The sequence below is a fragment of the Gadus chalcogrammus genome, chromosome 7 (assembly GCF_026213295.1).
Source record: "Gadus chalcogrammus isolate NIFS_2021 chromosome 7, NIFS_Gcha_1.0, whole genome shotgun sequence".
NCBI lineage: Eukaryota > Metazoa > Chordata > Actinopteri > Gadiformes > Gadidae > Gadus > Gadus chalcogrammus.
This window is the reverse complement of record NC_079418.1, coordinates 14,343,417-14,368,768: the sequence shown is the minus strand read 5'-3', so window position 1 is coordinate 14,368,768 and position 25,352 is coordinate 14,343,417. Positions and strand designations below refer to the sequence as shown.

The 25,352-nt window shown below is 45.1% G+C and overlaps 1 protein-coding gene across 1 annotated transcript in view; it reads right to left on the bottom strand.

The window, feature by feature from the left end:
• Positions 1-884: 884 nt before the first annotated feature.
• LOC130385984 (protein phosphatase 3 catalytic subunit alpha-like) overlaps positions 885-25,352 on the bottom strand; it is a 25,662-nt gene continuing 1,194 nt past the window's right edge. Inside the window, exons 2-14 of the mRNA XM_056594772.1 lie at positions 19,863-20,063; positions 13,144-13,268; positions 11,951-12,062; positions 9,879-10,024; positions 9,173-9,312; positions 6,229-6,306; positions 5,421-5,515; positions 4,631-4,756; positions 4,293-4,370; positions 3,236-3,320; positions 2,742-2,839; positions 1,828-1,878; positions 885-1,057 (exon numbers count right to left, since the gene is read on the bottom strand). Of these exons, the coding sequence (XP_056450747.1) occupies positions 885-1,057; positions 1,828-1,878; positions 2,742-2,839; positions 3,236-3,320; positions 4,293-4,370; positions 4,631-4,756; positions 5,421-5,515; positions 6,229-6,306; positions 9,173-9,312; positions 9,879-10,024; positions 11,951-12,062; positions 13,144-13,268; positions 19,863-20,063 (1,508 nt within the window). The remainder of the gene's footprint in view (positions 1,058-1,827; positions 1,879-2,741; positions 2,840-3,235; positions 3,321-4,292; positions 4,371-4,630; positions 4,757-5,420; positions 5,516-6,228; positions 6,307-9,172; positions 9,313-9,878; positions 10,025-11,950; positions 12,063-13,143; positions 13,269-19,862; positions 20,064-25,352) is intronic.

The window sequence follows — 25,352 nt, the reverse complement described above, 5'->3', positions numbered from 1 at the left end:
GACGATGGAGGGACGTTGAGAGCAACAGCAGAGCACAGATTTGATACCCACTCTAGTGAGAGAGAGGGTGCGGGTTCGACACCTTGGCAGTTTTGTTTTGGTGGACTGGTCACAGACTGTAAAACATGCTCAATGGCCTCTTCCCTCATACATTAGTGCCATCCTACCAGAAAAAAATCAATCAATTCCAGTCCTCTGGTAAGTTCTGACTTCACGTTGCAAAAGGTACACAGTCCTCAATGGTACTCAAGTTTTTTTTCTTCCAGTTATATTTAACAATACTATCAAAAGATGCGCAATAATAATAACACAATTTTCTTTTCTTTTCTCCAGATGACACAAATTTGTCGATGATCTTAGTAAACAGTGGATGAAATGGTGAGATGATTCATGGGTTCTTATGTTTGCCTGACAGTTGAGAGAACTCGTGTGGAATTCCGGTCACTCTGTCGTCTCTAGCGAATCAGTGAGCGATCCAACAGACAAACCGCAGCCCTCCAGCCAATCACAATCCACCTCCATAGCCCCTATTGGCTCCTCAGGCCCCGATAAGAGGACTAGGTCGTCAAAGCTTGGCCTCGTATCCACGCAGTGGCCAGATGCAAGGTTGTTTTGTATGTGTATATTTTCTAAATAAGTTTGATGGGTTTCTAGGTTTTTGAGAGAGAGGGAGAGTGTGTGAGTGTTCTGTCCGCCCGTTTTGGTTTCTGTCTGGGTTCTCTGAGGCGTTGTAATAAGTGCTGCGGCGTAGCGCGTCAGGCAGCACAGGGGGTTCTGAGGGTTCTCAAACAACAGCGACGCAAACACCGCGGCAACCGCGCGGCAGCAGCGGCGTTGTGGCGGCGGCGGCGGCAGCAGCAGCAGCAGCAGCGACCGCGCGGTCGTCACTCCAGCCCGCTGCCGTCGTCGGTGCCGTTGGCCTCCGGCGCGATGGTCTTGCTGCCCGCGACGACGACGACGCGGCCGCCGCCCTCCCGGCGGGGGGGCATGCGCTCGTTGATACGGTCCAGACCCTTGGCATCCGCGAAGCAGTTGATCTTCAGCGAGAAGCCACGCCCTGGCGGGTAGAGAAGGAGAGAGAGAGAGAGAGAGAGAGAGAGAGAGAGAGAGAGAGAGAGAGAGAGAGAGAGAGAGAGAGAGAGGGAGAGAGAGAGTCAGAGAGAGAGAGAAATAGACAAAGATAGACATAGAGAGAGAAACTCATTGAGAGAGAGACGTAGATAAGGGAAGGGGAGATAGAGGGAGACATACAGAGCGAGGGGAAGAGCGAGAGAGAGATGGGAAAAAAGAGACAAAGAGATTGAACGAGACATAGAGAGGAAGGCACATAGAGAGAGATATAGAGAGAGAAAGGAAACAAACCAGTGAGAGTTAGGCCACACTATGCTCACTAAATGTGAAAATATTAATTGTACTCCGTTTTGGCTTTGTTTAGCCAGTTTTTTCTTTACCGAAAACAATGACGTAGACTTCAAATGGCATGCAGACATCAGCTGGCATTTTTTTTATTGTTTTGTATATTAACTGTTGTATTTATGTTAGAACATTGGTCAGATCTCATCTTATCTAGGGACAGCTATTGCCAATAGCATAAACTACGTAACAAGTTATATAATGCAATGCATTCTAATGACTTGTCGCACAAATAATATAATGTGTCTGTGTCTGTTGTCGTCCCTGAACACATTAAACTCAATTATAATGTCATCCAGCTCAAGTGGTCTTGGAATGAGAGAAGGTTTTAGCTGACGGTTCAGTGTGGATGGATAGCGGTTTTGGAAAAAGCTGTATAGACGGAACATTTTGACTCGAAAACAACATATTTACCTTCTGAGTCTTCTGGCTCTGGCTCAATCGCTTCTATGGCCTCGATAGTGGCTGTAGAGGAGAGGAGAGAAGGAGATGAGGAGATGAGGAAGAGGAGGAGTAGGAGGAAAGGGGTTAATTTAAAACAAGACATGTAAATGCTTCAAACAGGCTGAGCTGAATGCACTGAGCAGGCTAGATCTATACGATAAGCCAAGAATGAACTCTCACTTAGCAACAGTTGACATATTTGTTATAATTCAATTTATGAGATTGTTTTTACATAAATGGAGACAGGGAAGGAGAGAGAGAGAGAGAGAGAGAGAGAGAGAGAGAGAGAGAGAGAGAGAGAGAGAGAGAGAGAGAGAGACATAGACAGAGATAGAGAGAAAGAGTCAGAGAGACAGAGAAATAGACAAAGATAGAGAGACATACAGAGAGAAACACAGAGAGAGACAGAGAGAAGGGAATGGGAGATAGAGGGAGACATACAGAGCATGGGAAAGAGAGCGAGAGAGAGAGACAAAGAGATTGAACGAGACATAGAGAGAAAGGCACACATAGAGAGATATATAGAGAGAAAGGAAACAAACCAGTGAGAGTTAGGCCACACTATGCTCACTAAATGTGAAAATATTAATTGTACTCCGTTTTGGCTAGAGAGCTAGAGCAATGGAGGCAGAGAGCATTGCCTGTCGATTTTTACGGGGGAAATTCATTGACTTGAACTGAATTGACACAGACAGCCGGTCAGAGAGCTAGAGACAAAGAGAGGGAGAGGTAGAGGGCGAGCGAGGTAGAGACACAGAAAGGAGTGCTGTGTATAAGCGGCGGTGGTTGTGGCTGTGCAGCAGCTCTAACCCCTAACCCCTTGTATACAGACTGTATATAAGGGACAGGTTCTGGAGGTGGAGGTGGTGGTGGTGGTGTCTCACCGCTCTGCAGGGTCTCTGCCCCCCCAGCGAGGACACCGCTGGGCAGCATGCCAGTGGGCGTCAGGCCCTTCAGGGTCAGCACGTTCTCACTCTCCTCCCTGGAACAAAACAACCACAGTGATGGACTCAGTACCCGTACTGCAACATACACACATACATACACGCAAGCACAGGCAACACACACACACACACACACACATGCGCGCATGCACACACGCACACGCACACACACACACACACACACACACACACACACACACACACACACACACACAAACACACACACAAGAACGCAGAAATAACGCATGAATGCAAGCACACACAGTCAGCTGCACCAATACCACCATGATACATTCGAAAACAAGACCTAAGCCCAACTACGACAGCCTGACCCGAACCCGAACACACAGACCTGCTGCACAGGCACACACACAACAAACAAGCACACCAACTCATTCTCTCTGTCCCTCTCTCTGTTCCTCTCTGTCTCTCACCTGAGCACAGAGAACATCTTGGCCATCTTCCCGATGGCTCGGATCTTATTCTTGATCACCTCCTTGCGGGCTGCGGCGGCGTTTGCTGCAAAACAATTAGCATAACATCACTATGCATGCATCCTAACCCATCACAACATATCATAGCGTAGAAACACATCACAACACATAGCAACATTTCATAACATAGAAACCCATCACAACACCGAAACACATCACAACATATCATAACATATCATAACACAACACATCACAACACAACACATCAGAACCCATAACAACATATCATGACATAGAAACACATCACAACCCATCAAACATATCATAACATGGAAATACTTCACAACCCCATCACATCACAGCACAACACAACACATCATAGTACTTTTGAGTATTAAGGAGTTTGAGTTAAGTTTTTACTGATGCAAAATGATTTATTGTAGTAATAAGTAAGTTAGTGTCAAAGAAGCAATTGACACTTCTTAACAACAAAGTATTTGATTCAATGGCCATGGAAGACACTGAGGCAGTATTTACTGAGCACCCTCAGCGAGACAATGGATGTACATGATTCTTACAGGGAACCTTTCACATCAGGGGCAGTGTTGTCTGGCAGAGTGCAAGACAACCAAAGGAATCGACAAGATAAAGAAGTCAGGAGATTGGCATGGTCTCGGTATCGGACTTCGTTGCTATAGTTAACTTTATTGTGTTGTTGGGCGGCAGTAGCTCAGGAGGTAGAGCGGGTTGACTTGTGACCGTAACTGCCCAACCCTCACTGCTCCTGACCAGCTTGCTGTCGCCCTGCGTGGTTGCCTCTGCCCTATGTGTGAATGAATGGATTATTTGGATAAAAGCGTCAGCAAAGTCCACTAAATATAAATGCACAGCTGTGAATGCTAACTAACATGAAACCCTTCATTGGAGAGGAAGGGAGCATTTTTAAGGTGCAAGTATCATTTATACAAAGGCCGGGTGAATCAGCTCGTAGCAATGTGAACAAAGTCTGTAGCATTTGGGATATTATTATCAGGATGAGTTTTTCCTTGACACTTACCGTCGAAGATCTCCTCCTCGTCGTTCATGAGCTCGTCGTCGGAGCAGATACTCAACACGTTGACCAGCATCTCTGTGACTGAAGGACACACACACACACACACACACAAGTTAGGTCGCTGTCACACAGGTCTTTTTCTCTTTAAATCATATGTGCAATCCTGTCCGGTAAAAATAAGCTAGTTTGTTGCTTCATAAATGCAAATATCCTGTAGCTTTCTCTGTTTCAGTTAATTACAAAACTAGAATTTGAGTTGAGTCTTGGCTCATTGGTAACTTCATTGTTTTATCTGAAAACACTATCAAATGATTGATGGATGATTCAGTGGTAACCTATACCTTTCTCTCCAACAAAGGGGAGGGACCAAGTAAAGACGTCCATGAAGTTGGGCAGCCAATAGGGATGCGGGGAGCAGTTGAACTGTCTGATGTTCATTACGTTGTTCTCGTACTTGAGAACAGCGGCTACAAAGAGAGCAGGGGACGGACAGTGAAACAAACATTATATATTATATATATATGTACAAGACAGTTATATGTAAAAGATTTATCACACATTTTCATTCTAAAATATTGTTTTGTTTTTTAACACGTATAATAGGAGGCCCTAGACGAGCAATAGTGTACAATTTGGAAACGAATCGCCACCAGATGGCGCCAGTAAGTCCAGGATGACGCCGTTATATCGAGAGATATTAAGCCACATGCACAGTCAGCGATCCCGACAGCCCCCACCCACGCTCGCCATCCACATCTCCATGGAAACCAGGACACAGCCACAGAACCGGACAAAACGGAACCGGACTCAACACAATCAAATGTAACTGGAACAGACGTTTGTTTGAAGAGATTGCTTTGTAGCTCCTGACGACAACCAGGCTGCAATGACTATGAGGGCCTACACTGTTACTACTCCAACTGGCTGCTTCCACGATCATTTATAATAATTATAGTAAATAATACAATGCTGTCTAAGGTTGTGGTACATCAGAAAAGCACGATAAGGACAAGGGAATGAGTGTAACAGGCATAAAAATCAATTATAAAAATGCATAATAAGAGCAGAGTTAACGATTCCATGTTTTGCTCTACAATCCAAAGCGTACAGCACAAACAGAGTGTGTCTGACCTTTGTTGTTGTAAACATCCAGGTAGTTGGGAGCGGAGAAGATGGTGATGAGTGAAGGGAAGCCAGTCGTCTGGCTCTTGCGGTACATCCGGTAACTACCATCACAACAACATATATAGATGTATACGATTTATATTCACGCTTGTCATCCAGTCACCAGCTTGCCATTATTGGCTCATGTTATCATTGTATAATTCACAATTATTATATTCAATTCACAGTTATTATGATTTATCTTTTATACAGAGATGGAATATTACAGGCGTGAATATGAGGCCTTCTTTGTTGTGGACACACGGTTAGCAATGGGAATCATGTTTTTGTTATAAAATTGACAATTGGATAGCTAGATGAAATATTGTCAGGACACATTTACTTTTCATAGACTTTTATTCTACTGTGCAATTATTGAGTCACTATGTCTAAGTGTGTGTTAGAGTGTGTGTCAATGTGTACGTGTTAGTGTGCATGTGTGTGTGTTTGTGTGTGTGTGTACGTGTGACTGTAAGTGTGTTAGCGTGCTGATATGTGGGTTAGTGAGTTTGTGTGTGTTTGTGTGCATGTATGTGTGTCCGTGTTAGCGTGTATATGCGTGAGAGATTGTGTCTGTGTGTGCGCATGTGTGTTTGTGAATGCATGTGTGTAAGTGCGTGTGTGTGTGTGTGTGTGTAAGTGCGTGTGTGTGTGTGTGTGTGTGTGTGTGTGTGTGTGTGTGTGTGTGTGTGTGTGTGTGTGTGTGTGTGTGTGTGTGTGTGTGTGTGTGTGTGTGTGTGTGTGTGTGTGTGTGTGTGCGTGCGCGTGGACCTACCCAGCGTCCTGGGCCTCATGCGCGCGGATCACTGATAACAAGTTGTTGCTCTGCAGAAACTCACAGACAGCCGGGTAGCTGTGGGGACAGAGGACGCCATTGGTTCAGACAGCCTTGGTTGGACATTTTCCTGGGTATATACTCCCTTCCCATTGGCTGGCTGCTCGTCGAATATGACTGGACGAATAAAGTAGTTTTTCTTAATGTTTCCTGAACATTAGTGAATGGAATGGGGGCAGGATGGTGCAGTGTTTTGGCTTTTCGACTCCCAGCCGGAAGCTACCAAGTTCGATTCCCGATGTCCTTAGTCTACCAGTAGGCATTCAAGTGCAAAGGCGCCCCTTAACTCCTACTTGCACCTCAATGTCTCAAAATTAAAAATTCACTTCAATAGGCTTTGAATAAAAGCTTATTGGTACCTCATATAATATTAAATGTGCTCCCTCAGACATTAAACAAAAGCTATCGTGCAACGCTTTACTTTGACCCTCCCTTCCATTCTGTCCTATCCTGCAACATGCCCCTCCCCCTTCCCTTCCTTGGAGTCAGTGCCACCCAGTCACATCAAAGTTTCACAAGCGCTTTTAAATATTCAGGCGCTGGGGGGTTTACGCTGGGTGAAAAACAACTCGACCCTCCCTGTGCTGACTGCCGAGACAACGCTCGCGCCCTTGTGACGCTGTACGGCATACTGCCTCTTCCTATTAGAACTAAAACAAGAGGTCACATGACGATTCCCTACAAGCCCATTGGATGATGGTGTCATCACGATATGGTTAGTGTGATTAAAGTGCTGGATTCATGAACGGGTAATATATATCATCAAATATATTGATGATCAAAGCTCTTTCAGAGTAATTTGTGTTGATGTAAATGTTGTCAGTGAGATACACCCACACAGAGAGATAGAGATAGAGAGAGAGAGGGAGAGCGAGAGAAAGACAAGGATGAGGGTGAGACAGAGGTTGAGGAAAGGTTTGGTATTCTTAGAGCAGTGCATGATACTCTGACTCTGTGGGAATCATTGAATGGATGTGATGTTATGACAATATTGAAAGCTGTACTGCTGTAACCATTTCCCCGAAATATGGTGAGCGGCTGTCTTGTTAGTTATTGTGAATGTTCATTGCGATATTACAAATGATGTTGTTTGGTTGCAGGCAATTTTTTACTGAGAAATGCTGCAGTATGATTTCCAAGGAAGGTAACAAAGAAATAAAGGAATAAAGAAAGAAAGACACAAAGGAAAAAGGAAACCAAAAAGAAAGAAATAATGAAAGACATAAGAAATCATAGCAGAACCTACACACAGTATATTCTCCACAGGCCTGAAGCCTCCTGCGGTAGCCAGAGAATACAGTGACGCTAAAGTTATTACAAAACGCTTTCTCCGCTGCTTACATAACAACTCAACCGGCCTGAATGTGAATTTTAAACGCTGAGAGGGAATGTGTTAAAATATGATGGTCTATGACTAGCCAAACTGGATGAACGCCAGCAGAGCTATCGGGCTCTGTAGCTTTCAAGAGAATACTCTGTTATACAGTATGACCCGCTGCGGGAATAGTACTGTGTACTGCAGAGATAGTACCGTGTACTGCAGTGTGCATGTGGTGGAGCTCGACCTACTGTGGTTATACATCCGTGTACTGCAGGGACAGTGTTGTTTTACGTACTGTTGCCTACTAAGGTGAAAGTACTGTGTACTGCAGCTATAGATTTGCGTTATGCAGTATGACCTACTGCATTGACAGTACTTTGTTATGCAGAATGACCTATTGTACTGCATTGGCAGTATTGTGTTATGTAGTATGACCTAGTGTACTGCATTGGTAGTACAGTGCTATGTAGTATGGACTACTGCATTGATAGTACTGTTTATGTAGTATTGCCTGGTGCATTGATAGTAGCGTGTTATATAGTATGAACTACTGCAGTAATAGTACTGCATTATGTAGGATGACCTTTTGCATTGATAGTACTGTGCTATATAGTATGATCTACGGCAGTAATAGCACTTTGGTATGTAGTATTAGCACTGCATTACAGAGTATTTCCTCTTGCGTTGAAAGTACTGTGTATTGCAGTAATAGTACTGCATTCTGTAGTGTAAGCTTCTGCAGTAATAGTACTGCATTATCTTATATACTGAGACCTACTGCAGTATAAGTACTGCGTTACGTAGTATGACCTACTGCAGTATAAGTACTGTGGCACTGCAGTGATTGTACTTATATAGAGATGCCAACCTAGTTTTGTGGCCACTTTTATCTATTACTTTGGGGAATGCACCCATAATGATGTGTTAAGTGCCCACTGTGTGTGCGGATGTGAATGTGTGTGTGTGTGGGTGTGTAGAACAGTGTGTGTGTGTGTGTGTGTGTGTGTGTGTGTGTGTGTGTGTGTGTGTGTGTGTGTGTGTGTGTGTGTGTGTGTGTGTGTGTGTGTGTGTGTGTGTGTGTGTGTTCCCACATGTGGTTATATAGGTCAGGACATTCCCACCAGCAAGCAACTTAATGAAGGAGATACCGCATCAAAAGTTTGAACAAAACTATCCATCCAGCCATCCATCTATCACCCAGCTATCATCCATTAATCCATCCATCCATCTATCTATCTATCTATCATATAATCCTCCATCCATCCATCCATCTATTACCAATCTATTATCCATTAATCCATCCATCTATCTATCTACTATCCTCCATCCATCCATCTATCAATCCATCTATCATCCATTAATCCATCCATCTTTCTATCTATCCATCTGTCAATCCATTCATCTTATCAAACCGGAAACTTTCTGGTGACTAGAACTCCTGATGAAACTTTGATTAAGACCGACGGACCCCGAGGGGAGAACCAGGTGTGGGTGAGGACAACGCGAAGGTGGTGTGAAGAGGGTGTGAAGACAGTGTGAACACCATGTGAAGACGGATCTCACCTGTAGAAGTAGGAGCAGCCGCGGACTGAGTTGTGTGTGAAGAAGTCTTGGGTCTTCTCGTTGCCGTAGTCCTCCAACGGGTCCGACCACAGCAGGTCGCACATGGGGCCGAAGGCAGGGGGCTCCTTAAACCTGTCCAGCTACACACAGAGAGGGGGAATGGTAGGGCGTTGGTTTGGTTAAAGGCTCAGCATACAAATGTACGCTCTGTTCAGAGACACAGACATTAAAGGGGCTTAGGATTGAGAGCAAATGTTCCCGAACATTTCCTGCATGGGGTCATGGATCTGCACCTGCAGTTTGCCTGCTCAAGACCAAGTAACATTTCCGGTCATTGCCTTAAAGGGGACATATTATTCCACCAGGTGTGGGTTTGATCACCCATTAGTAGCCGTTTTGAAAAACCGACATGTGTCCACCTAGATGTATGTATAGAGGAGCAACGTTTGCTACAGTCCACTGGGTAGGCAGGTAGACTGATCTATCCAGCATACATTTAGGCGGACACGCCCACTTGGAACGTCAGAAGAGGCAGAGTTTCAAAACGTCTTGTAACGGCTAGTCACACCAAGTCAAGACCTGGTGGCATGATATGTCACCTTTAACGTTTGTGTTGTAAATTCATTGACGGCAGAGGCAGGTAAAGGGTTACATCCATTTGACGTCAGACACATTTCACAAGCACTCATTTAACGAACACACCGACCTTCTTGATGTCGTCTAGGGTGTGTATCTCAGGTGAGAGGCCTCCGTGCACGCACAGGAACTGCTGGTTCATGAGCGCGGCCAGGGGCAGGCAGTCGAACGCATCCATGCAGGCGTCGTACACCTGCTCCGAGTACTTAATCTTACCTGCGGCAGGGAGGGGGCAGAAATGTCCAAGGGGAACACACATCCAACACTTCTGTCAAGGAGTGAAGTCTAAAGCGGATCTGGCCTGCTAGATCTTGTACTGCAAATACCTGTACCCCAGCGTTACCCCAGGTTACACCAGCGCCGTAATAGCACCCTAGCTGTTAGTTCAACCCATGAATTAACCGTTATGTATCACACAAAACATTATGTTGTTACTTTTATTACAATCGAGAGCAGGTAGGGGGCAAGGGCATCTTGCTCAGGAATGCAGACTGTGGACGTTGGGAATTGCACCAAGAACCTTTCAACTGGGTCAAACACCGTAACAAAAGTCAAACACCATAACTCTGAAACTATCCTGCACCACCAACAACACGACTTTGAAAACTGTTCATTGATGCATTATCTCATACTGTGTCAACCAAGACAAATAGGATTCCTTACTTTGAATGATTTCTACATTGCCATTGAGTCTGAGGTGTACAGGAGAGGTAAGAGGAGGCAGAGGGGTGAATTCACCCTTTCATCCTAACGTCGGAGCGGGGCTACATTTAGCTGCTGTGTGGAGTGAGTTTTACCAGGCGACCTTCTTTTGAGGAGCGATAATGTCCTGATTGTGTTTCCTGTGAGCTGACCTACTCTCCTCTCTCCTGTCTTTTCTTATCACACGTATCTTTCAAAGCTCATGCCGTTAAAGGGTAAAGACTGGCCTGGGCTATTCATATTTGATGAACATCCTAACCATATGTACTGTTTTCCTCTTTTCCTCTCTTTTTATAAAACCCACGTATAATAGTCGAACTGAAATACAGAGTAGCCAGTTCTGGATACAATCCACAGCAGTGTGAGAAAACCGCATCGCACGGGACACGACCAGAGGAGGAGAGGGGAGGAGAGGAGGGAGGAGAGGGGGGAGGAGGAGAGGGGGGAGGAGACACGACCAGAGGAGGAGAGGGGAGGAGATGAGGGAGGAGAGGGGGGAGGAGACACGACCAGAGGAGGAGAGGGGAGGAGATGAGGGAGGAGAGGGGGGAGGAGGAGAGGGTGGAGGAGAGGAGGGAGGAGAGAGAGGAGGGAGGAGAGGGGGGAGCAGGAGAGGGGGGAGGAGAGGGTGGAGGAGAAGAGGAAGGATAGAGAGGAGGGAGGAGAGAGTGGAGGAGAGGAGGGAGGAGAGAGTGGAGGAGAGGAGGAAGGAGGAGAGGGGGGAGGAGAGGAGGGAGGAGAGGGTGGAGGAGAGGGGGGAGGAGGAGAGGGGGGAGGAGGAGAGGAGGGAGGAGAGGAGGGAGGGAGGAGAGGGGGGAGGAGAGGAGGGAGGAGGAGAGGAGGGAGGAGAGAGTGGAGGAGAGGGTGGAGGAGAGAAGAGAGGAGAGGAGGAGGAGAGGAGGGAGGAGAGGGTGGAGGAGAGGAGGGAGGAGAGAAGGGAGGAGAGGAGGAGGAGAGGAGGGAGGAGAAAAATGAGGAGAGATGAGAGAATGGAGGAGAGGATATGGTAGTGGTGAGAGGAGAGGATGGAAAAGAGGGAGAGAAGATGGAGGAAAGGAGAGATGGATAAAGTGGGAGAGTGGAGGAGAAAAGAGGCAAAAAAGGTAGGAGAAGAGAGACAAAAAGCAAATGGAGAGTTGAAACGAGGAGAGAAAGGAGGACATAAAGGAGGAGAGGAGAGAGGAAAAAGAGACAGGAGTAAACAAAACAAGGAGGAAAAGCTAAATAATAAAGGACAGGAAGTGAACCAGGAAACATGATTCAGAGTGATATTCCCCGCTGTGGTTCCTAGTTGCTCTCCAGCTCAGAAGAATCTCTCCTTTATGTATAAAACTATTTATAAAGATGTACACACGTCGTTGTCATCCGGGGTCTTGAAACAGAGGAAGCTATCACAAGCTATTACAAGCTATCACAAGCTTGACAACGTGTGTTACTCACATTCTTGTTTGAAGGTGAAGTATTCTGTCAAATGTCTACATTCATGGTTGCCTCTCAGTAGAAATAACGTCTTTGGATAAAGGATTTTCAGCGACCAAAGGTATAACACACACTGTAAAGAAAGAAAGAAAACACAAATACAAAGGGTTAGTTTGCATATTAAGACAACAGACACACATGCAAAAGCAAATGTAAAAATATCACATAAATCCTCATCATTCATATGCTATCAAAGCATTTGAATGAAAGCAGAAATTAAATAAATAATGTAACAAGGTCGATCAAATCTTAAAATATTCATTATGTTTAGTCTAATGGCTTTCTACTAAAATGTTGACAGTTCGGGGAACAGTTCCTGCTGAACACTACACTGACACGCATGTCTTGAATTATTACTACCGTCCATGATTTCTCCTATGCATGATTTCCTTTGTTTGTGATGATTCATCTTGCTCAAGGACTGTCACCAGCATGTATTGACGGTGCCTTAGATACATAAACAGTGTTTCATAGGCACTTTTTCATGAGTGTCTTCAAATGAGTATACCCAGTGGGAATCAAACCCCATACCATGGCAGTTTTAATGCCTTGCTCTACTAGTTTGGAATTGATATGGAATCAAACCCCATACCATGGCAGTGTTAATTCCTTGCTCTACCGGTGGAGCGAAACGGAACAATGTGCTTTGATTTCCATTTTATTTAAACTCATCCGGCTGAATCCATATGAATGAATGAATTTCCAGATTTGTTTTTGTTTTTGTATGAGCATGTGTTCCTTTATGCACAGCTCAGTAAAGACACACTGGGTTTGTAAGGCTGGACTCAATCTGATTTGCATGGTTAGCCGCACTAGTGGTGGCGAAATGTGGCTCAGGAGGTGCCGCGGGTTGGCTGGTAACCGGAGGGTTGCTAGTTCGAATCCCGGCTCGGAGGGTCGAGGTTTCCCTGAGGAACACGCCTCACCCTGACTGCTCCCGCCCAGCTGGCTGTGGCCTCGCGCGGTGGACACCGCCGTCGGTGTGTGAATGTGTGAATGAACGTGTGAAATTTAGATTGTAAAGCGCTTTGAGTGCCCACTGGTTAGGAAAGTGCTGCATAAATGCAGTCCATGCGGTCCACTAGTTAGCGCTCAAACCTCATTTCCCCCCTGCTCAAACCGTAGCGGTGTCGCCCCAGAGTGTGTGACCGTACCTCGATGCTGAAGTAGCCGCGGTCCACGTAGTCTCCCAGGAAGAGGTAGCGCGTGGTGGCTGGTGAGCCCCCCACCTCAAACAGCTTCATGAGGTCGAAGAACTGCCCATGGATGTCCCCGCATACTGGAACGCAAATATCATTGTGATTGTTAATACGCTATTACTGTAACATGAATCTATGAATGTCCCCTTATACTAGAACATATGTTATACGATTATTATTACCATTAATCAAGGATGTCTGCACACACTAGATTATTTGTATTATTATTATGAATCTATATTATTATTATTATACAATAGAAACACATTACAGTAATGTCCTTGCACAGTATAATATATATTATTGTAAATATTAATAATAGACGTGGATGTCCCCACACACTGGTAAATATATATTCATCATACCACTCAAATCAATTATTAATAATAATTCATGGTTGTCCCCAAGACAAGATATATAGTAGTCGTAGTAGCCGTATAAGTAGTAGTACTAGTAGTAGAAGTAGCCATAGTATGAGTAGAAGCAGTAGTAATATAAGCGGTAGTAGTATTAGTAGTAGTAGCAGCAATAGTAGCAGCAGTACTAGTATTGGTAGACGCACATCAACAATATGAAAATCTATAAATACAATATGCCTCCTTGAGCTGATGTGTGCATGCTATCTCATCTCTGTGGCTCCTCGCACACGACAGTGAGCCGACCACGCAGCCCCTGATGCATGCACACATGCCAAGCACCCCCAACGTTGCATGCGAGGCATGCGAGGCGTGCCACGGCTGGGGTCGTGTGACAGCCTGGAGAGAAGACAGTGGACCGTAGAGACGGTACGATTATCGGTCGGAGGGGAGAGGAGACGCCCCTCGACCCCTCAGCTCCTCCGGACCCATCAGGCGTTGTGTCTAACGACCAGCTCCGTCAGCCCGTTCATTCAACGGGGGAAAACGCTGGCACCCTAACCCTCAATGGGTGCCGCGGAGGACCTCGGCCCCCAAAAAAAAGATGGCCGAGTTCCGCGCCAACGTCAACTCGCACGGCGAGCAGCGCTTGGTGACGCTCCTTGTCGAAGCGCACGTAGCGATGGCGAGTGGCTGTGGCGCCGATGGCGGGCTGGGCCGGGTGAGGAGGTAGTGGGGAGGAAGGACCGGAGCGCTGCGGACGCACACTCCTGATCTGGCAGAGAGTGGTGTGTAACTCTGAATCTGAAGCCACGGTATCGTTACAGATAGATGGATGGAAGGGTAGATGTATCGATGGATGGCTGCATGGTCGTACGGATGTAAAAGCTGGATGGATGGATGAATGGATGGTGGATTGATGGAAAGATGGATGGATTGACAGATGTAAGGATGGATGTATGGCTCTGTGGAAGGATGGAAAGATTCAACAGAGACAGAAAAAGATAAACAGGAAGAAAGTGAAAGCTAGATAGATAGTTTGATAGATAGATAGATAGATAGATAGATAGATAGATAGATAGATAGATAGATAGATAGATAGATAGTTTGATAGATAGATAGATAGATAGATAGATAGATAGATAGATAGATAGATAGATAGATAGATAGATAGATAATTAGATAGATAGATAGATAGATAGATAGATAGATAGATAGATAGATAGATAGATAGATAGATGGATAGATAGATAGATAGATAGATAGATAGATAGATAGATAGATAGATAGATAGATAGATAGATAGATAGAAATATCTAAATATATATATATAAACCTAAATCGATACATCACTAGTACTGTAGATAGATAGATAGATAAATACATACATACAGACAGACATAGATAGATAAATAGACATATGTAGATAGATGTAGATAGATCGATCGATAGATAGAGAGATGGAGAGATAGAGGGAAAGATAGAAGGTGGTGATCTTAAGGATAAGGAAGAGATGTGGAGGGAGGTAGAGAGGGAGTGAAGCTGCACACTCTTGTTGCTATGGTGATATCTTTTTTCAAGAAAAAAATTCCCTTGCCCTTATGTAATATTGGCATACAGATGTTGCTTTGGTCCTTGCCTGTAGGCCCTCTCTCTCTCAATCTCTCTCTCTCTCTCTCTCTCTCTCTCTCTCTCTCTCTCTCTCTCTCTCTCTCTCTCTCTCTCTCTCTCTCTCTCTCTCTCTCTCTGCCTCTCCCTCCCTCTCCCTCGCCCTCTCTCTCTATGTATCCGTCTCCCATGTGTATTTGTGAGTGTAGGTTGCCGAGGTTGTGTGGAGTCAGAGAGACAGAGAAGGGTTTTCTCTCGTGTTGTTTGGTTCACAATCTAACACTTCTTCACCTTATCATCACTTACACAAGCGTTCATGAGACACCGGGCCCTGCGTACAGACGGATCCTGGTCTGCGCCTGGCAGCCGGGGAGAGAGATGCACTCTACTGCTCTGATTGGAACAGCTGCTTGGTCGATTTTAAGAAAACCCTCTTCAGGAGGAGAAGTACTGCATTTTTCTAGCAGCGGATCAGCGAGGGCATCATCCAAGTGGGGACAGTAAATTGGCCATGTATACCAGAGTTGTAAAGAGACGGAGAAAGACAGTGGAGAAGAAGAGTGGATCAGAGCAAGATTTAGAAAATGAAGAAATGCAATAAAACACACCCTCTCTGGAACCACACACCTCCCTCCCGCTCTGCTCCCGCCCACCCCGGGTTACCCTGCCACATGACAACTGGCATGTGCAGCGAGAATATGATTGACAGGAAAGATGGAGCCCCCGATCAATGGCCAATCAGGGAAGAGATTCCCTGATTGGTAAGCAAAGAGCCGGGGAGCCGTCCAAAATCGCAATTGTCTCATCCTGAGGAAGGCACCGCCGACGAGAAACCGACACTGTCACAGTGGATCCCACTCACTAATAGCTGACAGATGACTAGGCCTTTTCTTACAAATTACATTCAGATAATAGCTCTGAAATGGTTTCCTACAGTGCGTTTAAGGCGAATCTAACTGACTGGAAGATGCTAATATGCTCTCCGGTTGGAAGGAGGCGCGGTGGACTATAAAAGACAAGGAGGGACGTAGGAGAGATGTAGGAGGGATGTAGGTTATCGAGTGGGTAACCTACATCTCGTTTGCCCTCCATCTTTAATTCTTCATCTCTCCTCCTCTCCTTTCTGTCACTCTCCCCTCTATCACTTCCCTCCACTCCTCTCACCCTCCCTCTCATTTCTCTCCTCTCCCTCGACTATCTCTCTCCCTTCTCTCCCTTCTCTCCCTTGCCTCCTCTGTTCTTCTCCCTTCTCTCCGTTACCTCGCCTCTCTCTCCGTCTACCCCTCACTCTCTCCTCTCCTCCTCTGTTGTTCCCTCCTTCTTCTTCTTCTTCCCTCTCCCCCATGGATCACTCTCTCTCTCCTCTCCTATCTCCTCGCTCTCTCATGTCCTCCTCTTTCTTTTTCTTTCATCTCTCCTCTCCCCCTTGCATCTCTCAGTTCATCCCTCTATCCACTCTCTCTCCTCTCTCTCTCTCTCTCTCTCTCTCTCTACCTCTCTCTCTCTCTCTCTCTCTCTCTCTCTTTTCTCCACCCACTCAAAGCTTAGAGCCATGCGAGTGGGAGACCGGGCTTGTGTGACTAAAGCAATCAAATAAACGCGCGCACACACATGGACCTACACAACACACACACACACACACACACACACACACACACACACACACACACACACACACACACACACACACACACACACACACACACACACACACGTATACAAACACACACACACACACACACACACACCAATATTCGCAAACACACACACACACACAGACACAAACACACACACACACACACACTCACACAAAACTATACACAAACAAACTCACACAAACTCACACACAAACACTTCCAGCGAAGATTGAAAAGTGCATAAATGTCTCATAATATATGTATGCAGACTAACACACGGCAGCAGCAGTAGCAGCCCGGCCTCACGGCTCCAAACCTTTCCTACAGAACCGAGATAAGACGAGACAGACCCCTGCTCATGGATACACACACCATATATATTTCATCCTGAATTCACATTCTCATCACATCAACACAACAGGCCTCAGTGTTCTGTAAGGAGTATATATGTGATTATATATATATATATATAATATATATATATATATATATATATATGAATACAGCACTGAACACTGCAAAACAAACTTTGCATTGTATGAATCGGATCGAATGCAATTAATTGCAGCTATCGTGTTGCCAAGGCCATAGTCATTTTGACTGTATGTTTAAATGAAGATTGTCTCGATATTTGATCCCAATGAGTTAAGCGATATCATTTGACAGTTTAGAGCGCGAGAAAAACCAGCAAGTGACAGCAGAACAGAGGGCTGTGTGTGTGTGTGTGTGTGTGTGTGTGTGTGTGTGTGTGTGTGTGTGTGTGTGTGTGTGTGTGTGTGTGTGTGTGTGTGTGTGTGTGTGTGTGTGTGCCATGGTCGTTATCTATACATCCCTCTACCTATCTCTACTTAAAAATAGATGGGGAGATATAGTAAGGTATACACACACTAGACGAATTAAGTGGAAAAGGAAATTGAGGCAGGCAGATTTAATAGATTTACCCAACCACGAAATATGAATATATTCTTATGTAACACTAGAATATAATACTTTCTGGTTACAGTGTGCAGCAAAGTTATCCATCATCTGCTATCTGTCATTTGTTTATTGGTGCATTGCTTACTTCTTAGGTCCTCAAAAGTATAGAAGAACAGGAGCACACACAGACTCACACACAGACACACACACACACACACACACACACACACACACACACACACACACACACACACACACACACACACACACACACACACACACACACACACACACACACACACACAGATGTAGCTTATTTGCACTGTCACTGCTGCTGTGTCTCTAGCTGCTGGCAAAATATTTTTGTTGGTTTGTTTTTTAGTTCTCTCACATTTGAGCGATAACAAAGACTGGATGCAACACGCCCCTGCTGATAGAAAAAAGGTAGACTCATCCTCGGCAATCGTTAGCTCTCCCTTTCAGGTAGAGTTTTATGGTGTTAGCTTGTCATTAGCATGGCTCAAGCCTATGGTGTTCAATATGAACTAGGGTTTAGGAACACTAGCACTGTCAACATAATTTACATTCACATTTCACAAATCCTTCATCCTCAGATATTCACTGACACGAAGAGACTATCGATGTCTTTTCAGTTTGCTTTGAAATTGTGCTTGTCTAAAAATCTGTAGTTAACTGACAAATGTATAGTGGATCATCCATCAGTGTAGGAATCCAGTTGGATACTGCTAACAGAAAATATGTCCGTCTTTACAAGCATACCATGTTTTGTCAAAAAAGTAGGGCTAAAATCAATATATTTCCAGTCTGTACACAACACATATTCCAGCCTTTAGCTAATGTTTTGGCTTTATTTCTCGCCATCTGTCCAGCGAGAACAGCATTTCAGTTTGTTCTATTAGCTAGCAGACAGGAGATGTTAGCAGACATTTGGCTAGCTCAACAACAACAATAAAAACAACAACAGCAACCAGACACATAACGTTTTGGTCTCTGTCTCTTGGCTGAGTAGGAGCTGAAATTACCAGAATCTTCTGGCTCTGGGGTTGGGCCCTCACCGGTGAAGAGTGGGGATGACCCAAATTCGACACCGTGCGTCACCCGGCGGCAGCTTAACGTCTACTTGAAAGAGGCAGGGATTCCCGCCGAATAGCACAGCCATTAATCTGTGACTGACCCCCGTGGGATGACCCCGTGGGGGAGGCGGGGCTTGGAGGGGGGGAGGTGGGGCTTGTACTACATAGAGGGGGCAGGGACAAAAGTTGAACTTTATGCAAATAGTTGCGATGTGTCAAATGACAATTGGCTATTGATTGGACGTTCAGCATCAATGAGGGCTGACAGACTTTAATTTCCTGATTTTAGATCACATCCGTTGAACAACGTTGTAAACTTCCACTGGCAGCATGAAGAGAGGGTGAGCTGAAGCAGTCTGAATCTCAGTGATACTCTACCCTGTTGGATGATACACTGTAAATGCATATTTTGATATGCACATCATTTCATCGCCGGAAGAAGAGATATCTAAATTCTAGGTTTTAAGTACTTTCCTCCGCAAACCTGTACCCTCCCTCTTGCAGCAGGAAGAGAGGTTGAGCAGGAGGAGAACTCAACCGAATCTCAGGGATATTAAACCCTTTGGGATGAAACACTTTAAATGCATATTTTGACGCGCAAATCATGTCCTAGCCAGAAGGAAAGATATTGATAGGCTCTAATTTCCAGGTTTGAAGTACTTCCAACTGCAATGCTGTTCCCTCCCACCGGCCGATACTGGCAGAATCAACCGCGTGGCATCGTGGCCGACTGGGAGGGGCCCCACATGTAGAGAGAGGGGACCATACCTGTGAAGGGCCCCACATGTAGAGAGAGGGGACCCTACCTTTGAAGGGCCCCACATGTAGAGAGAGGGGACCCTACCAGTGAAGGGCCCAACACGTAGAGACAGAGGACCCTACCAGTGAAGGGCCCCACATGCAGAGAGAGAGGACCCTACCAGTGAAGGGCCCCACATGCAGAGAGAGGGGCCCTTACCTGTTAAGGGCCCACTGTGACGGGCCCCACTATAGAGAGAGGGGCCCCTACCTGTGAAGGGCCAGCTGTGACCGGCCCCACATGCAGAGAGAGGGGAGCCTACCTGTGACCGGGGCCTCGATGTCCAGCATGGTCTTCTCCTGGCGCAGGATGGAGGCCCCCTCGGCGATGATGCGCAGGGCGACGGCCTCCTCCACACGTCCCTCCTTGGTGAGGTGGGCCTTGAGGAGGTCCACCCGGGGCTTCCCCTCCACGTCGAACACCTCCTTCACCGTCAGCCGGTGGCTCAGAGGGAAGGGGACCGCTGGGGGGGGCAGAGAAGGTTCAATGTATTGACGTGAATACATGCATGCACCGTTGTTTACTATTCATTACAGCGGTTCTTAGAGGAACATGCCGGCCTTGGTGATCAAACCATTGTGCCTCCTGGATCGACTACAACATTGCCAACCATTACCAACCCGTGTCCTTGGTGAAAGTGCTTTGTTCTGCCAAGCATTAAGCGCCAGCGCGCCTGCCAATATGACAAAGGATATTGGTAACGGATGTTTTAGTGAAGCCATGAGAGACGGTGATGATGGTTTGATCAAAGAACTAAAATGTATTTTGAACATTTCCATCTCCAAACCTAAAAAACTATTTAATTGGGTCGGTCTGACCCAACCACCAACTAGTGGTCCTTTCATTAAAGGGGTAACAACAGGTGGCGACCCCCCCAACTGGATAATGACCCACTCTGGTTCCCCTTCCATAGTTTAAGAAGTACTTTAAGTCGATTCTGTGTCAGTAGAAATCTTTCTGTTGCATTGCCAATGATGTGCAGGTATGTGTAAATTGGTATGTGGCTCATGGATGCATACAGGTTGATTGTGGACATGGGCTTGAACCCGGAACCTTCCCATTTGATGTCTTGAAATGCTGTGACTGCTAAATTGTACCCCTAACCCTTATGCTAATGCTGTGCTCCATGAACCATTCAATAGAAAGAATACATAGTAGTAACAGTCACATTATACGGTGCAAACTGCCTGCGTCCCCGCACCGTTTTTCATAATATCCTGTAATGGAAGGATATAGGTTCTTATTACCATTCCAGAATTATTATTATATATACCAGCATATTATTTTATCATTTAGCATTCAAATATTCATGTTATTCATGGTATTCACAACGTTCTGCACGTTGAGGCCCAGCCTTTATAGTGCTACTATAGGATTTCAAATATAAACCTTCATAAAAAATGGTAAAAAACACTGGTTTTCTTGTTCCCTCTGAAATAATATCACCCGCTACCACCTATCAACTTAACGTAGCAGTAATATTTTAATACATTTCTTACACAATAAGTGTAGAGCGGGATTCACACAACACACAGACACACACTCACGCTCCCACACGTGCACATAAACACAGACACACGCATAGATAAACACATACATACAGCTTACACTCCACCCCCCCATATGTAATGGAAACTATTCTATATGAAGTGCTATGCTAGTAGTAGTATTTGAGGAGCATCTACTCATCACAGGGTGCTGTTAATGGGCATCAGGGCGGTCGTCGTATTAATCAAGAGAGAGAGGATTGCTAAGCCTTAAGGCTTAAGTGCAGCATGATCAACAGTCTGTTAAATAATGGATGCTTGACCGGAGACACTAGGGACAGATCCAGCACCTCTAAGCCATCGCCAGGACAACGTCTGGTCCCAGCATCAGGACCAGGACGAGGCCAGGGGTCAGGGATTTGGTCCTGGGTGACGTCATGGGCATACATGCAGATAGACACACACATAGACAGACCCAAACACACACACACACACGCCAGTGTGTGTCTATGTGTGTGTCCGTGTGTGTGTTTGTGTGGGTGGGTGGGTGCATGTGTGGGTGTTGGTGTGCAAGAGATGTGTAAGCAATAGAATGAGTAAACGGAGACGGAGAGAGATTGAAGGAAGATGGACATGGAGTGATGGCATCAAAGAGAAACTGTTCGTAGGTTGTGTCGAGGTGTGGATGTGTTGGCGACAAAGAGAGAGAGAGAGAGAGAGAGAGAGAGAGAGAGAGAGAGAGAGAGAGAGAGAGAGAGAGGGAGAGAGTGAGAGGGAGAGAGTGAGGGGGAGAGAGTGAGAGAGAGAGAGAGTGAGAGAGAGAGAGGGAGAAAGAGAGAGAGTGAGAGGGAGAGAAGGAGAGAGAGAGAGAGAGAGAGAGAGAGAGAGAGAGAGAGAGAGAGCGAGCTTCTGTATGTGAGAAAAACTATTTTCCGATCTAAAAATAGAGCATGGCTTTGGACCATTTAGGCTATCAGTATTTTGCCATCCTCACACCTCTTCCTGTTTTACTGTGAAAGGTCTCGCAGCTGGCGCACACCCAGACCTCTCCCCCTTGGATCTGCGGTCAGCGCCGCTCAGTCGAGTGTTGTTGAGATCCACGCTCGCACCATAAATGCTAAGCACCCGGGAGTGCTAAGTGGTGACAAAGTGACAACAAGAGATGCTAACATGCTAGCCTCCAGGCGGGAGAGCAGATGACAAGATGTCTCCGATCACCAAACAGCAAATTAACCGGTGTTATTACAAACATAATAAATGACTTACATTGTGGTTGATAATTGTGTAACACCCTAGAGATAAACATCGGCAAAAACAAGGTAGTATCTGTTGTTTCAAAGTTACAGCTTACAGGAGATTTATGTTGAATACAAGAGCCTTGATGTGTTGCAGCTTGCCTAGGGCTTTTATTCTGAAGCCCATGTCTGTGTATTTACAGTGGTGGAAACATGGTTGATATCCACAAACCCCACAAACAACAAGACTAGAAAATACATTTTATGTATTGTTTTCTTTTCCAATTTATCATAAATATTTGATCACAGTTTATCCGAAAACCATGCCCCCATTTATCTGTTAACAGGCAACAGCGGCCATATGCAAAACTTTAAGTTAACAAAGCAGAAAAACATTGTCAGTGTCAGTTATATCACTGTGCATTACCATCAAAAGCTATGGTTTAGACCCGTGTAGCGACACAAGTACACCACAGAAACCCTGTGACAAATATGGTTGCATCCTGGCTTTTTCTGCGTGATATCAACACATGACTGCACTGTACTGTCAGGTAAACAGAGTTTTTAAATAGTATTCACTCAACTACTTATTTTCTGGAATTTTAAACCTCTTATATATTCATATGTATATAAAGAGAGCGAGGGAGGGAGAGAGAGAGAGAGAGAGAGAGAGAGAGAGAGAGAGAGAGAGAGAGAGAGAGATAGATAGAGGGGGGAGGGGAAGATACATACACACATCGGAGCTAGCAGCCTGTTTTGCCAACAACACATAAAGATCGATGTGTTTAATTATAGGTTTGTCATGAGCGCGGACAGACGATGGTGAACGAAAGAAAAATGAATGCACGCTAGATGTATGAATAAATTACACTTTTCATGTACATATCTACCACCTTAATCATCATCGTCAACAACACCTTCTTTAATCATCATCATCATCATCATCATCATCATCATCATCATCATCATCATCATCATCATCATCATCATCATCCACATCAATCATTACCATCATCACACACACCATCATCATCAATATCATCACAATAATCACCATCACATCATCCACATCTATCATTATCATCATCAGCATCATCATCATCATCATCATCATCATCATCATCATCATCATCATCACCATCATCATCACCGTCATCACAATCATCTCCATCCTCCTCCTACTATTCATCATCATCATCATCATCATCATCATCATCATCATCAACATCATCATCACCATCATCACCATCATCCTCCTCATCATCATCACCATCATCACCATCATCCTCCTCATCCTCATTATCATTATCATAATAATCATCACCATCATCCTCCTCCTCCTCCTCCTCCTGCTCCTCCTCATCATCATCACCATCACCATCCTCCTCCTCCTTCTCCTCATCGTCATCATCATCATCATTATCATCACCATCACCATCATCCTCCTCATCATCATCATCATCATCATCACCATCATCACCAATATCATCCTCATCCCCACCATCATCATCATCATCATCTTAATTATCATTGCCAACCTCCTCATCTTCCTCATTGTCATCTTTATCATCAACGCCATCAGCCTCTTCATCACGACCACCATCACCACATCCTCCTCCTCCTCTCATGGTTTACAGAAAGACTTGTTGGAACGACCGATGGAGGAATAAGCGGTGATGATGTTGAGTGTTTACTGCGTCTAAACTCCATATGAACTATGGGGTGTATGTTGCCGGGCAACAGCAGCCGTGGCAGCAGCCATAGCGGTTGAAGTCTGTCTGTACAGCCGCATGGAACGCAATGCTGGATCTAGCATGCAGACCATTGCATACATTATATATATATAATTATATATATATAGGCCTATAATATATATTATATATATGTGCGTATATATATATGTGTAGACGTGTGTCTATACACACGTTGTCGACGCATCAATGCTGCACACATGCATGAGCCACACGTTGGCTGGATTCTATTAGCACTAATCCAGTGTATTATGCAGCTGCTGTCGCCTCAGTGCGAGCTTACCACTAGAAACTTCAGTATGAGTTGTTTGGTTGACGGGCAGGGAGGTTATTATAGGACAGATCGATAGCTGCGGGTGGGTGGGATGGTTTTATTGGTGTTTTATAGGACGTGCTACATGGTGTGGCGCACAATAAATAAGAACACAAGCCGTTGGGTTTCTATCCAAAGCGGCGTGCTTTATGCTGTGAATATTTACAGGGCAGCAGAGGGGGGGGGGTGTTAATGCCTTGCTCAAGGTATAGGCTTTAAAGTATACATCGTCTCTAGAACAACCTTCTGGTTATTGCACTCCAGTTGAATAGCCCTCTGACGATGCACTCTCCTCTGCTTGTTACTTAGTGAAATGTATCTGAAGTCCCTGACATATGCCCATAGGCAGCACCAGCACCACGTTACCTCTGATTCTCCACACAGATGTTCAGGTGACTAACAAGCAGTTCTGCAGATCAAAGGCTACAAGATGTATTTTCTTTTGGTGAAATGATGGTCCTGTGCCATTCAAGTGATATATACATATACATACTGCATACATGTACACATGTATTTCTATGGTATTTTCTATGCGCTAAGGATAGGGCCGTGAACCCCAACAGGAGGTTGAGGAAGAGAGGGATTGACGTGTAGCCTTATAGGACCACAGGTGGGAATCCAAACACGTGTCTGTGTCCTGAGAGGTGTGACGCCTGTATGATCCGATGTATACCATGACACTATCCATGTGCGAGTGCTGTAGAACACAGGGCTTATAACAAGCATGCCATTCAATGGGAGTTGCTACACCGTGATGGAAACACATTTTTGCATCCAACATTTTGATATGTGTTCGATAGTAACCAAAGAAACTCATATATTCTGATACAATATCCAGGTAAGATGTCATTGGGTTGCTAAGTCATAATTACTGGTATGGTAAAATGTATTAACATATTTTTTTTATTATCTAAAAATAATATTCACAGCCAAAATCCATGGATGAGTAGATCTATGGCGAGTAGG